Source organism: Halichoeres trimaculatus, unplaced genomic scaffold, assembly GCF_033239565.1.
Source record: "Halichoeres trimaculatus isolate MK-OKI-2021-1 unplaced genomic scaffold, fHalTri1.1 fHalTri1_scaffold_6, whole genome shotgun sequence".
Lineage (NCBI taxonomy): Eukaryota > Metazoa > Chordata > Actinopteri > Labriformes > Labridae > Halichoeres > Halichoeres trimaculatus.
The window spans coordinates 33303104-33317818 of NW_027437184.1; the positions used below are offsets into that span (position 1 = coordinate 33303104).

The 14715-nt window shown below is 42.9% G+C and overlaps 1 protein-coding gene across 1 annotated transcript; it reads right to left on the minus strand.

Annotated features, from left to right (window-relative positions):
* Nucleotides 1–263: 263 nt before the first annotated feature.
* On the minus strand, nucleotides 264–13901 carry hspb1 (heat shock protein, alpha-crystallin-related, 1). Its single transcript, XM_074672241.1, has 3 exons — nucleotides 13308–13901; nucleotides 4761–4824; nucleotides 264–926 (listed from the first exon to the last, which is right to left on the minus strand). The coding sequence occupies exons 1-3, from the start codon at nucleotides 13708–13710 to the stop codon at nucleotides 779–781; spliced, it is 615 nt and encodes a 204-aa protein (XP_074528342.1). The 5' UTR covers nucleotides 13711–13901; the 3' UTR covers nucleotides 264–778.
* Between the last annotated feature and the right edge of the window lie 814 nt (nucleotides 13902–14715).

A 14715-nucleotide genomic window follows, 5' to 3' on the forward strand; every position in this document is an offset into this window, starting at 1 on the left:
TCAGATTGAGGCAGCAGAAGCAGCAGCAGCAGCAGCAGTTTTATAGGCTCTCTGTTGCTTGTTTGACCACCTGATGATCACTTTAATATAAATCAAAACTTGGAGGCTTTTAATTCACATTTTGATCTTTCTGTTTCCAGTTTTCTAAAACACACAGCTCAGGCTAGCAGCCTCAGGTCAACAGGAGGAGAAGGATGCTGATGTCATGTTTGAAAATCATGGGAAGAGACAGAAAAATGATCTTAAATCTTTATTTAGTTTCTGCGTGGATGCAACATTTCCAAAGGCCACAGCAGATAAAAACAGTCCAGAGTGTGAAGAGGATTTGTTCTGCACTAATAGCTGGCGTGTCTGTTTGCTCCTCTGAGGGTTTAGCTCTGTAGTTTATGCTCTAACAGTCAGCTGTACTGTCTGAGGACGCAGCATCTTGGGGATTTGAGAAAGGTGTGCATGTGTGTGAGTGAGGATGAGAGAAAACCATCCTGTGATGAGGCTAAGCTGAGTGTTCCTACGTTCAGAGGAGGAGTAATTACAGCAGAGCGAGTGGGCATATGGCTCTGCTGCAGATGTGTTTACTCTGAGCTCTCAGCTGGGGCTGGCTCTTTACCAGAGACAGAGGAGGGAGAGGAGAGCGCAGGCGAGCCCGTGCCCTCCTCTCTGCACGCCTGCTTTCTGAGGACAGATCATCTAGAAGCATGTGGTGGAAGTAAAGTGCTGCTTTTCAGTGAATGTGTGTATGTGTGTGTGTGTTGGAGCAACAGGTAGGAAGTTTCTCTCTTTACTTCTTCACCACGCCCTTGGAGTCCATGTTGACGGGGATGGTGGTCGATGAGGACTGGATGGCCAGCAGAGGAGCCTCCACAGTCAGCACGCCGTCAGGAGACAGAGAGGAGGTCACCTTCTCGCTGTTCGCTGTGGGAGGGAGGCTGCATGGGAGAAAAAGAGGAGACATATGTTTTAATCTTCAGTCTCACCAGAGAGTTTTCTTTGGTCACATATTTCCTGATTAGCCTCCTTATTTTAACATCTTTAAACATTGTGTGTGATCTGTTTTCTGTTCGTTTCCCTGGAGCTGAAGGCTGAAGGATGAACGGATCAACATAAATCGATTTAAGGAGAAATAAAAGGAGGGAGGCCTTGTAGAGTACTGGATTAAATTGGTAAGGAATAAAAATATTTGAGCTGAAACAATGTTACATATGTTACATATGCCTGAGTCTTGTTTTAAGACCTGGAGTAGGTTTCATTTTTGCACTGAAGTCTTTTTTTAAAAACTGCAAAAATGCTTGATTATACAACTTTTTAATCCTTTGTACACAAATTACTTAAAAAGAAAAATAAAGTACCTTATATTTTAATATTATGTTTTCACATCCACGGAGAAAGTTGTGTTAAATCTCCTTTGTCTTATTCCCAGAGTTTCAATTAAGTCACAGAGCAGTTTCCTACAGTGGACTCTATGCAATATAAAAATAAGTTTTACTCTTTTTTTTTAATGCTCACTGCAGAGAATAAATTCCTAAATTCCAGATTTGAAAATTTCACATTAAAGAAAACTAAAAAATATGATCAAGGGGTCAAACTGCTGTAAATCTAAGAGGAGAGCATGAATATGAAATTAGACTTGAACTCAAAACATCAATGAAACTAATGGATAAAATATGTGAGTGTATTTTTAGAGGTGGGATTTTGCCTTGATGTTTTATTGGAGGACAGCTGAGGGGGAAATATCTGGAAAGGATTAAGGCTAGGAGTCAAACCAAAAACCACTGTGACAAGGACAAGAGGCCTCTACATGTGGAGCACTTTTTAACAGCAGGATGTTATTTCTAAGCTGTAGGAGTTTTGTCCTCAGCTTAGCCAATTTGATTCTTTTAAAGTTGTGATGCACTTACAGCAGATGACCACAAGATGGCAGTGTATGCAGTGACTTTCATCCTCCACTCTCCCACCCACCAACTTTACTCCTTTGACTGCCTCCAGGAAATAAAATCACGGTTCTCCTCCAACTTTCTCAAAAACTCAGCTGTGACAAACTGAGGTTCTCCTCACTGGTACCAAATCCACCCTCACCAAATCAAAACGTGTTTTCTGTAACTGATGATAACTCCTCAGGCCCTTCAGGTTAACAGTGTGCATGTCACCCTCAGCAGCACAGCGTCATTTTCAGCTCACATCAGTTACATCTCTATGTCTGCATACATCCATCTATATAACATGAATCTCCTCCATCTGTCCCTCAATCACTACAGCACCTCCATTCTGGTTCAAGTCCTGGTTACATCCTACATCAACTACTGCATATCTCCTCTCCTCTCCTCTCCTCTCCTCTCCTCTCCTCTCCTCTCCTCTCCTCTCCTCTCCTCTCCTCTCCTCTCCTCTCCTAAGTCTCTCCATTTACTCAAATTCCCCTCATCATCACCAGATCCCCCTCCATGAATCACCTCACTCCTGCTCTAACATCCCCCAATATCAAGATTCTTTCCTCACTTTAAGGCCACAAATCGACCAGGATTAGTGATGGGTACTGAATTAGGTACTTTTATGGGTATCGACTGATTTTAGTCAGAAGTACCAGGTAAAATTAAAAGGTACCATGTTTAGGTACCTAAATGCATATTTGTGATTGCAAGGGAGTGGAAGGGTAGGAGATTTTTCATGCTGGACATGAACACAGCATTGCAAGGTTATATATTGAAGAATAAATGAGATTCTATTATAATTTTTTTAAATATTTTTTACCACATAAACACAAAAAAGTATTGAAAGTTGGTACTGTTGAGTACCAGTAACAGTACTGTATCATTTCAAATATAAAAGGCACCCACCCCTAACCAGAATAGCCTGTTGAGATGCACCATCTCATTTCCAAGGGGGTCATTTATCTTAGCCACGACGTCAAGCTCTAACATTTTAGCTGTCATCATCGGTGCAGATCAGCTGATTGCTGGACTGACTCCCGTGTCTGCCTCCTATTGGAAAATTGCATTCAGATAACCATTCAGGCTATTTCAACAGCTCTAGCCCAGCCTCCTTCCTGCTTCCTCTAATGACATTTTGAAACCCACCTCCATCCCACCCCCTCCTGTCAATGTATTCATGTCGATTGCTCTGCTCTGTCTGGGTTTTATGTTTGCTACTGCGCTCCCTGCTTATGCCATTCACGATGGCTCGTGACGCGAGTGCGTGTAAGAGCAGGGTGTCCCAGTACAGAACCATACCGTCAAATGAAACTGTGCAAGTTAATAAAGATTTTCTTAACAAAGTGGTCGTGGCTGAACTTGCATCCTCACTGATTCACCAAACCTCTGCACAAATTGATCTTACACACTGTAAACCTGTCTGCTTCATTTGTTGATTTCATTATTGCACTGGTCTTCGTTTTTAACCGGAGTGTTTTGGAGGGCACCTATAAATAAATAAAATGTGTCATACTCATTAACTTACAAGGATCAGTACTTTGCATCAAATAGATTTACTGATCTTGTTTTGTTTTAAATTAAATCAAGTGTTTTCGGTAGAAAAAAAAAAAAATCCAAATCCATTTCCCAGGCTGCCTCTTTAATCAGCAGATATTAGAAACACCTGTGATGATGTCACTCAGCTGGGGCCAATCAGCAGTCAGAGGTGACATAAAGAGGTTGTAGTCTACCTGCTCAGCTCTGTTCCTGCTCACAGAAAGTCGACACCACCAGTTGACTTTCTCTCTATGCATTCTGAAAGAGACTTTTTCAATTCATCATTTACTTTTTTCTGCTTTTTGGTAGATTTAGATGTTTGGAGGGGGTCTGACGCTCCACATCATTTTTTAAAACTTACAAGTTCTCAGTCTTTGGTTTTCATAATATTACCTTGAGAGTTGTTAGTTTCCAACACAGACATTCTTGTAAGGTTTTGTTTCAAAGAAAAGAGTCCCTCTGTACAATGTGACTGCAGGGTGTGAGCTCTTCTTTCATGAGTGATTGAACTGCTTCTTTCTCAAAACCAAGGAATTTTACTGAATCAGTACCTTTGACCAACTGGTTTTTGTCATTTTGTGTTCAAATTTTTTTTATAAAGATGGTGTAAAAAAAGCTTTAACTTTAGGGGCGTTTAGTATGCTAACATTTTTTTGATTATTATTTTCATTCCCCTTTGTTCTTTGAGAATAACAATGAATCGTCATACTGCTCACTTTAAGTCACTTAACAAAGTTTAATCATTAGTGCTACCTTTATCAGATTAATGTAAACCTTTAATGAAGTCAAATAAAAGATTGTGAAAGTTATAAATCTTCAAAACAACTCTAACTTATAAAAAGCTCCTGTATGATAGAGTTGTATCAATGTCTATGTGTGATGTGTTATGTGGCCCCTGGATGGCAGCAGATCTCTGTGAAACCACAAACTCCCTCTGAGCAGAGATGAACAATATGAGGTGGAGGCTGCTTCTGCTGCTTTTCAGAGCATGAAATTCAGATATCAGCAGCAGCCAGGCCTCCACAGACCGCCCAACCCAGAACTAAAGAGACCCACAGCTGCAGAGCCACATTAAGGAAATCACAAGAACTCACACCCAGCTTGAGGAATGCATTTCAGCCGTGACATTTCTCCCCGTCAGAGAGCCACAAGCAGCCCGTCTGATGGAAATCTGTTAGTTTGGAAGTGAGTTGTTGACACGTAGCTCTGCTGATAGTGTGTTTGCGTCAGAATGAACTGAAATGAAAAGGGTCGGGCTCGTTCTGTGGTGGTTAATAAACCTGAAGAACTTCAGCTACTCACGTGTATTTCCTGGTGAAGCATCTGGACACAAAGCCGTGCTCGTCCTTCCTCTCCTCATGCTTGCCTGGGGACACACACACACACAACATGGTTTCACACTGATGTGGCACTAATATGAAAGACACAATCACTTCAGAGACATGAACTATTGTGACGTGCTAACCTTGAAGAGAGATATTGTTTCTTAGAAGAAGTCACGTTAGAATTAAAGTAATGCTGGGCTCCATGTCTTTCTAAATAAAAGTATTTCCAAATCATGCCTCTACATGCTAAAATGCTAAAATGCTAAAATGCTAAAATAAATGTGCACAAGACCCTGGCAGGTAACAGCTGAGCCACACGCATCTATGATTTATGTGCCACTCCTCTCACTGTGCTTGTTAGAGAAAGGGTTTGGAAATATGCTCACAGGTTTTGTGTCAAAGCTCGAGGTTGGTTCAGTTTCAACTCTCGGAGTTATTTCACCTAGAGGTAAAAGAGTCTTTTCTAAATCCACACTGATTTATTGTTGTGCCCATACCATAACCAGGTCTTTACGTGTCCTTAACTCATCCAAACTGCAACTTTTCATTGTGTTTCTTGATTCAACAGTTCCTAATAAGTCTTAAGAGTAAATCCACAGATGAATCTTAAAGCTTTTGGAAGCTTTGTACATCTTAATAACACCGTTTACAGGGCTGTTTTGGTCCTATGGTCCAATCTACACAATATAAAGACCAAAAAGAACGAAAAAATCCATTCAGTATATTCGCTGCAAAGCTGCATACTAGTTGACCAATCCCAACCATGCATGGCATGCGTGGTTTGGATTGGTCCGTGAGTCCATCCAATCCCCTCTCTCCCTCACTTCGCACCGTCATGCCCATGGTCCCACCTCGTCCTTCCCCACTACCCCTCTCACGTCAGCTAGCTGCTCAGCTACCGAAGCGTCATGGAGCCAGAGAAGACCAAAACCAGGAAGCTGTTACTGTTACCCTCAACAGGGAAGATAACGAAAAAGGTTCAAGGAAAAGGCTGAAGAAAGGAAGAATTATGAGCGATACAGGAGCCAACAGTGACTGAATATTGGAGAAATGTACGACTGGTGGAAAAAGCTGCAGAGGGATTTGGGACTGAAGACTGACGCTGAGACAGCTGAGTTTCTGTTGAACAGGTAATGACTTTGTTTACCACAGTGGGAGATGTCAGCTGAATAACTCTGGTTAGTCTGTGCCTATACTGGCTAATGACTGAATGCTGCTGGTCAGAACGGGTTGGCTCTGTCAATAGATTTTAGCATAAGTTAGCCACACATCTTTAGCACTGTAAACTGAGCTGGTGAAGACACGGCGAGAAAGGTAAAGCCTCGCCCACAGTCTGCTCTGTTCCAATCAGCTGGCAGTGGCAACGCCAGACCTGCTTCACCGGCTAATTCATGGTTTTGATCGCGCCAGTCCAATTGAAAAAGCTACCACTGGGTGTTAAAAGGAGGGTGATGGGTGCATGTGGTACACCACGGAGGGGAGGGGTGAGTGAGGCTGCGTGTTTCAAATGTGTCTCATCAGCCAAACTGGGTTTCAGATCGTAGACCAAAGCTTTAATCCAGGGTTTGGTTACACATTGGACATAAACAGCAGACTTAGGAGTAAAATCTCTGACTGCACATAAAAACATACAGCGCACTGCAGTCTGTTCCAATTATCAAAAAGTAAATTCAAAGAATTGTTTAGAATGGAAGCTAACATTTTTCAGCTGGTGACAGATTTTGGCCCCAGAGTGGACAGAAGCGAGCAGAGCTGTTGGACTGACTCTGAGTTCACAGCAGAGCAGATCACTTTGTTTGTTTCATACAGACTTTAGCAGATATGGAACGTTCAATGACTTCTGTGTCAGTGTTAGTTGTTGGGAGCCTAACCCATAATTGCTTGAAGGTCCCAAATTCTGCTCCTTTTCTGCAGTTTAATCTGGATCATTGATGTCTTCATGAAATGGTAGTAACATGTTTTGGTCCAAAAAGCCAATAAATCAAGCACAGCAGCATTGTTTCCAGGCTCTCATAGCCCCTCTGTTCAGAACGCTCTGATTTAGTGGGCGTGACCTTCATATGTAAATGAGCCACCGCTGATACCGCCGGGGAGGGGGGTTCGGGGGTATCTGCTCCGGTGGACCAGTCAGGTCAGACATGCTTCTGATTGGTCAAAAAAGGGAATTGCTGACGCCGGCAAATCCCCAAAGTCCAAACAGCTCGTTTTAGGTCAGGGTTTTATATTCATAAGCACTACTGAGTGCAGGTTTTGTCATTAAATATCACATTTTGTGGGCTGGGAGGAAAGCCAAAGACCCCAAAATTTCACTAAAAGACTTAATAAATTGATTTTTGCATAATATGAAACCTTTAAGTCACACGTCGAAGTTTTCAGTAAAAGGAGAAAATTTTTTTTTTTATTGTATATCAATTTTTTTTATACATATTCATGGTATTTGGTTAATACTAATGGTATTATTATGAAATTGTCTTTTTTACTTCAATTTATTTAACCTAAACAATTATGCTACGTGTAGAGGAAATTTCAGGAATCTTGACATTTGATAAAGACTCAGGAGACTCACATGGCTTAAGTTGAAATGACAGACAGTACACGTGGGTGTCCAGTGTAATGCAGAGTCAATTCTAACAGACCAGTCAGTGTGCTTGATATTTATCATTCTTGAGATTTGGGATTGCTATTTCTATCTATAAGCCATTGGGTTCAGCTTAGCTTGGGAACTCAATGTGAGAAACAGTGTTCAAGGAGACAGGAACGTGTGGATCGGATCCAATCCAGACTAGAAAAACACTGTCTTTGTTTACAGATAATTATAAGGCAAATACAGGTATTATTGTGACACATATAGACGCAATTTAGAGAATTAACTAAGGAAAGGCATAAAGCAATATGAAAATTCCACCACACTATGAGGCTAATGTGGGTTCACTAATTGTATCTTGTCTATTCTGCTGATATGATGCAGTACGCTGCAGAGCCAGTAGTCAGTCAGTCAGTGTGTTTACGTCAGTGTGATTGAACTCTTGCTGTTAAATCAGTGTGCTTAGAAATAATGACAGAAAACAAGATTTATAATTACAGTGTAATAATTTTATAATTTGACCCCTGACCCATTTGTTCACATGAAGGAGATAAGCATTTTGACCTGTACTGCAGCCAGTCACTAGGGGGAGCTATGAAATGTTTGGCATCACTTAATAGCCGCCCATTATCTTATTCAATTTGCAAATCTAATAGTTGTGTTGACCTAATTTCAGATTTTATTAGCCATACAGTTTTCTTTCCTCTTTTAAATATCCTGCTAGCAGCTAGCTAAAAAAGCTGCAGCTTTATTTTAACCCTTTGCTACATTGGAACAGCTACATCAAATCAAACCAAATTTTATTTATACAGCACTTTCATACAAAAAATGTTGCACAGCGTGCTTTACATGTCTAATAAAGCAACCCTTACCTATTCCCACCCCACCAAGACCCCCACAAAGCACATACAAACTTTCAGACACCCAGCTCAGAGTCAAAAATAACGCCCAGGTTTTTTTTTTTTTTTACCTGATTTGAAGGATTTAAGGACAGTTTTTGTAGTTTTGAAACAAGTTTCTCTCCCTGAACCTTAGGATCAATAATAAAAAACTCAGTCCTGTCCTGGTTGAGCTGTAGGAAGTTTTCTGCCGTCCAGGTTTTAATTTCTGAAATACAATTAAAAAGGGCATCAATTGGCCCTGTGTCATCAGGAGACATGGATATGTACAGCTGAGTGTCATCAGCGTAGCTATGAAAAGTGATGCCATGCCTCCTGATGACATTTCCTGGCGGCAGCATGTATAAGTTAAAAAGTATGGGGCCTAAGATTGAGCCTTGGGGCACACCACAGTTAATTTCATGGGTCTTTGAGGAACTCGTGTCCATACTTACCAAAAATTTTCTATCTGTGAGATAAGAGCTGAACCATTTAAGGACATTATCAGAGAGGCCAACGGGGTGTCTTAGGACGCGGTCACACTGGCCAACCGTGCCGCGCCTAAGCACGCTTCAGTCCTAAAGCATATTTTGAATGGCCAGTGTGACCGCAACCATGCCGTGCTTAAGCACGATTCGCTTCCGTGCTTTGGCACGCTTCAGAGAGGTGGGCTTTGGCACAGTTTATTTCATGCACGAGCACAAGCACGCAGACAGCACGTGTGATTCATGACATATGATCGCTGCGAGCGCATCTCTCGACAATCATTTTAAACAAAGCGGGGTGTTAGAGGGCTGTGTCGGGCGAAAACGACTTACCATAAATCCAGAAGTCTCTAAAGTTGCAGCAGTGCTCTCTGTGTCTCATTGTGCTGACTCTGATGAGATCACACTTCATGTAAACAGATGCTTCACGATGACGTAGGCAGGCCATGCGCGTGTGTGATACCTGCTAAAGTCTGGTGGACGTAGGGGTAGTGTGACCGCTGGCTGTACTAGCCAGCTGGGGAACAGCGCTGCAGGGGGGCAATCGTGCTTAAACACGGCACGGTTTGGATGGCCAGTGTGACCGCGCCCTTAGTCTGCTTAAAAGAATCATGTGATCCACTGTATCAAAAGCAGCACTTAGATCCAGTGGGACAAGGACTGTAGGTTTATGTGAGTCCACGTTGCACCTGAGATCATTTACAATTTTTTAGAAGGCAGTCTTCGTACAATGGTTCGTCCTAAATCCAGATTGAAATTTCTCACAGATAGAATGCATATTTAAAAAGTTGTTCAACTGAATAAAAACAAGTATTTCTAAAATTTTGCTTGAAAATGGTAAGTTGGACACTGGTCTGTAGTTATTAAGAACATGAGGATCCAAATTGTTCTTCTTCAGAAGGGGTCTCACCACTGCCGTTTTAAGGGCAGAGGGGAAAGTACCTAACCTTGCAGAGCAGATGAACCTGCTTGATTCAGTTTCTGAACTCCTGCAGGTCCATCTTGCCAGGCTCCAATGACCAACGATTTCACTCGGCTAAATTCTGACCGGCCCAATCAGGGAAGAGAGGCGGGAGCTGTGGGAGCAGATGTGACGTCAGCAGACTTTCATACTTGTCAGCGTTCCTTTGATTCTTAAGTTAAATTTATAAAAACGGAAGCTGTCGTCTAACGCCTTTTTCACAGCTGTTTCTCGTGATTCAGTCGTTGTTCATCGATCGTTTCTCAGAAGCATCGGCTCACATAAGCTACGTCATACCGTGGCTTGATGTGGATTGGTCCGTGGTGAGTGTGCTAATCAGAACGGTCGTCCAATCACCAGCTGTGGATGTTTTTTAAAGTCCCGCCTCTGAAAACAAATCTGAAGAGCTGCTACCTAGATGGACTTGTAAAATAATTCCGTGGCGGATATATGAAACTGTTCGTCTGGCGTGTCAGGTTATCAAGTACCTGTCTGAAGGGAACAATTCACCATATTCAAGAGCTTGTCCTCAAAGAATCCATAAAATTTTTAAAAAGTGATGTGGGAATTGGGTCTACATGTGTTTGTACGCAGGCTCTGCTAGCTTTGGAGAGGTCCGAGCTGCTAATTTTTGTTCTCTTTGGAGCATTATGACGCTGAAGTTTGAAAGTTGAATAGTTTAAGCTAACTTCTGATAGCTTCAGTTGAGTTTTGAGTGCTTGAAAAGTTGTGTGTTGAACAATCTCACAGTGCCACCAGAAAGTCACAACATCTGGATTATAAAGCATTTCTCTTGTTGTGTTAAGACAAGCTAACTAGTGTCTGGAGCTAGCTCACAGCACAAACAAGGCAGCATAATGACACAAGTCCTGACTTCTATTTATCTTCCTGTAGTGACACAGCACATTTCAAACAGCACAATGACGGTGCTGGTGTGTGTCATGGAGGTATTTTTGTCTCTTACAGCTGCTCCTCATGTCGCGCAGCCACAGTATGAAGAGAAAATCCTCACCAGTCTTTATCTGGTCGGTCTCACACAGGCGTCCTGAGGCCTGGCTGTGAAGTTGCCCTCCATCCTGGCTCTAAATACGGTAATATGTTTGTTTTGACGACAGGCTGATAAAGCCTGGCCTCCTCGGGGAGCTGTCCTCTTTTTAACAGGACCACAGAGCTGGTGAGCGTGTGGCAGAGCCGGGCAGAGCCAGCCACCACATGAGGCTTGGTTTAGCTCAGAGAGGAGGGCTGCTGCATGGAGGGGGATACTTTGATGTGCTTTCAGAAATTAAAATGATGCTATCACTTTTACACACACTCATGAGGTGGACTCAATACACTGCTTTGTTTATCTTTATTGCTCCTGTCTGTGCCCGGTGTCTGAGCTGTGAAATATTGGCTGTAGTCATACCCAGGACCTGAACCTGGACCTGGACCAGCAGTCCTTTTAAAGTAGCAGGCACAGAGGGTGAGTCATGGCTAAACATCTTACTCCACCAGTGTGAATCTTTGAGATCTGTCAGACACAGAGGCCGAGACTGGACTCAGATAAAAACAAAGATCGAGACCTCACAGAACATCCCTCCCTTACACGTTCCTTCAGTTATCTGTCTTTCCACATTATTTTGCAGCTGTGAAAACAGCTTTCTGATGAAGTGTTTCAGTGATTCTCTGTGCTCTTTCCAGAGTTGACTCCCACATGTTGAATTGTTTTGCATCTAGCGGGCGTGCAGCCAGAAGCCCCCGCCCTCCTGCACCCTGGAACTCAGTGTATTGTGTTTCCAGGTATTATGTAACTCTGCAGCAATGCTTTGCCTTGTGCTTGACCTAGCAGAAAGGTTTCCTGCCTTTTTTATCTCGTGTTTTGTTCAGAGCTGCAGAAGCTTCTCCATCAAAGGGAAGGAACAAACCTCAGTTTGGAGACGGGGGGTTGGCTGCTGTACGCTCTACCCTCACAATACTCCGCATCTACATACTTTATCATAGGTGTTCCCACATTTAGAGACGGTTGAAGGTTTCTCAGTCTAATGAAACATTTTTATTCATCAAAGTTGTTTTGACACAGAAATATGAAGACTGGATGTTCCGAAGTGACTTGTTACCTGATCATTCAAACAGGAATTTGATAATGCTAAGTGTGGCTAACATTAGCATAGCTAGCCTTTGGTCCTTCTTACAGGTAAACATCCTCTTACCTGTGCTGGTTACATGTAGGTCTATCCCAAATATATACATACAACTTTGCTTCTATAGTTTATCAGAACTTCAGGGAATATCCTATGAAACGCTTGTTTAAATCCAGGTAGTAGAGCAGTACAGTGTTAGCCATCACCTACACAAGCTAGTGGTGGGTGGATGTGCTACACACACGTAATAAAAATAAACATTATCTTTATCATTTTTACTTATTTAATCCAAGTGTAATTCTTGTGCAGATTAGAGAAGCTAATTATTTTCAAATGTTTGTTTAGCTATGTGTGCAAATCCCTAGTAGTTACCTTTGAAAACATTTAAAGAGGGGGTATTCTGCTTTCTCATATTTTAAACATGGATTTTAAACACTCAAAAGTGCTGGATGTTCAGATACAATGTGCAGATTTTCAAACCTCTGCAGATTTATATGTTGTAGAAATCCTTTAATCTGTCTGTAAACTGAAAAAAACATTTTTTCTAAGAAATAACATGAGATCTTTTTCGAGATCTTAGTGAGACTTGTTGAAATGATAAGGACCACTCAGAAGGATCTCCTAAGACATTAATGATGAGTTGGAGGAGCGGGCCTCAAACACCAAGGTCTGCCTGTAGCTCTGTTTTGGCAACAGACCCTCAGAAGGCTGGCCAATAAGAACAAAGGGGGTTTGTTGAGAGGGAAGCCTTAAAGAGACAGCAGCTGAAATTAAGTGTTTCCCGCTGAGGATGAAATAAGGTTTTCTAAAACACTTGGCAGGCAAAAAAAAAAAAGTTTTTTTCTTTATTTCTTTTTTTCTTTTCTTTTTTTTTTAACGTAAAGCTACTTCAGGCGCACTAGAGGGACAACATTTAGCTTAAAAAGCCACAATACCACCTCTTTAATCTCCAATGTACTTATCTACATGATTCTTTTACTTGTTAATCTCCTTTGTTATGAGAAGTACACAAAAGTATGTAGTACATTTTACAAAAGTTTACTATTACCTCATCTTTAAAAATGAAAATAGCTGTAAGAAAGGCATGGGTGTTTTCACTCTGCGTCTTGTCTCATTTTACTCTTCTGAAAACTTGTTACATTCAGGATCTTGATTTTGAAAAGAACATATGAAACTGTCTTTTACAACTTCCACAAAGCTCGTCTCTTAAACTTCGATGCCTTTTGGTGATTTGTTTTGTGCTTTTTGAGAGTGAGCCCTCTTCAGGGTCAGTACTTTTCTTTCCTGCTTTAAAGAAGAGGCTGAACCAGTGTGGAGTCTCTTTATGTGGCTGAATGTGTTTTTCTAATGGAGTCAGAATGGTGTACTTCGACCCTCTCTGCTGTTTGATGATCAGTCACATCCTGGACTGGCTGCTCTGCACACAAACTGCTCTTAAAGTGTTTGGTAGCTGTGTGTGGATGAAGAGGAGCAGTGAAAGGTAAAGGAGCACTCACCGGTGATTTCCACCACTCCATCCTTGGTCTTGACCACCAGCTCCTCAGGAGAGAAGTGGTTCACATCCAGGGTCACCTTCCAGTTGTCCTGGGTCTGCTTGATCTCTGACATGCCGGTGCTCATCTGCCGGGTCAGAGCGTTCATCTGTCGGGCCTGCTGGGCCTGCTGGGCCATCATGGCGCCGGGGTACATCATGGGGGTGTGGGGCATCATGGCGCCCATCTCGGGAGCCATGATGGAGGGGCGTATGTAGCCTGGCCAGTGGGTGCTGGGGAATGAAGCGAAGTCCTCAGGCAGGGCTGGCATGCCGAAGGACTGGTCAAAGATGCGGCTGTGCCAGTCCCTGAAGGGGTCCCAGCTGGGCGTTCGGAGCAGGGTGAAGGGGATCCTTCTCTCGGTCATGGTGGAGGGTTTGGTGGCTGCTGTAGAGAGGAGCTGCAGGCGGAGGAGGAGGAACCCTTTGGCCTCTTTGGAAATGTTTTCCCAACGTGCCGTGAGCCTCTCAGCTGTGAGCTTTTATACGCTCTGACACCACCCCTGTCAACAGAGCCCTCCCCCCTGACTCAAGCCCCCCTGACATTTTTATGGAAAGCACTAGAGTATCTATTTGTGGGAGACGTAGCACTGGAAAGGAATCCAACAGGAAGGCCCTCCCCGCCAGCAGCTGCCCGCTGCTCTGATAGACCAGCCCTCCCCCGGCTGTCTAATCCTCCTCCTCTCCTCTCGCCTTTCTCCGGACAGCCTGAAGAGCCAGGAGAATCTACGAGGCTGCCGGAAAGCTGACCAGGCCTGTGGATAAAGCTCAGATAAGACTCACATGCTATTTCTAACATGACACCGTACAGACCATAAGGACCTGTGAGGGACAGTATGTTCCCTGCTATTATCAGCCCCATATTAGATACGCAGAGTGGTGACAGATTGTTACATGGATGCAAATGAACAATACATGAAGGTCCTTAAAGCGGGCAGCAACTCCTGGAGCTGAGACATAAATCTGAAGCAGAGGGGTGCTGGTTTATCTCATGCTTGGGGACTGCAGCTCTCTAAGCTGGTAGACTGGACTCAGAGCCAACCTGCTGCTCTTTGTCATCCTCTGAGTCCTTCTCCATCCACTGATCCATCCTCTGGGTAAAAACACACGAGACACAAAATGATCCTTTAACATAGTAAGAAAATGAAATTATTCAAAGAAGAGATGCAAAGACTGCAGTTCACGGAGCAGCCACTGGAGGCTGGGCCCAAAAGTTCATCATTCCCTGTTAAGCTCTATGTTCAGATGCTCAGATTCACATCAGAGTCTAACTTCTTCACAGCCTGCTACCAGACAAAGTTCAGGTCCCCCCTTTTTTTTTACAACACAACTCCTCCATTTGTGAAATGGAGTGAAAGATGGAATCTTTGAAG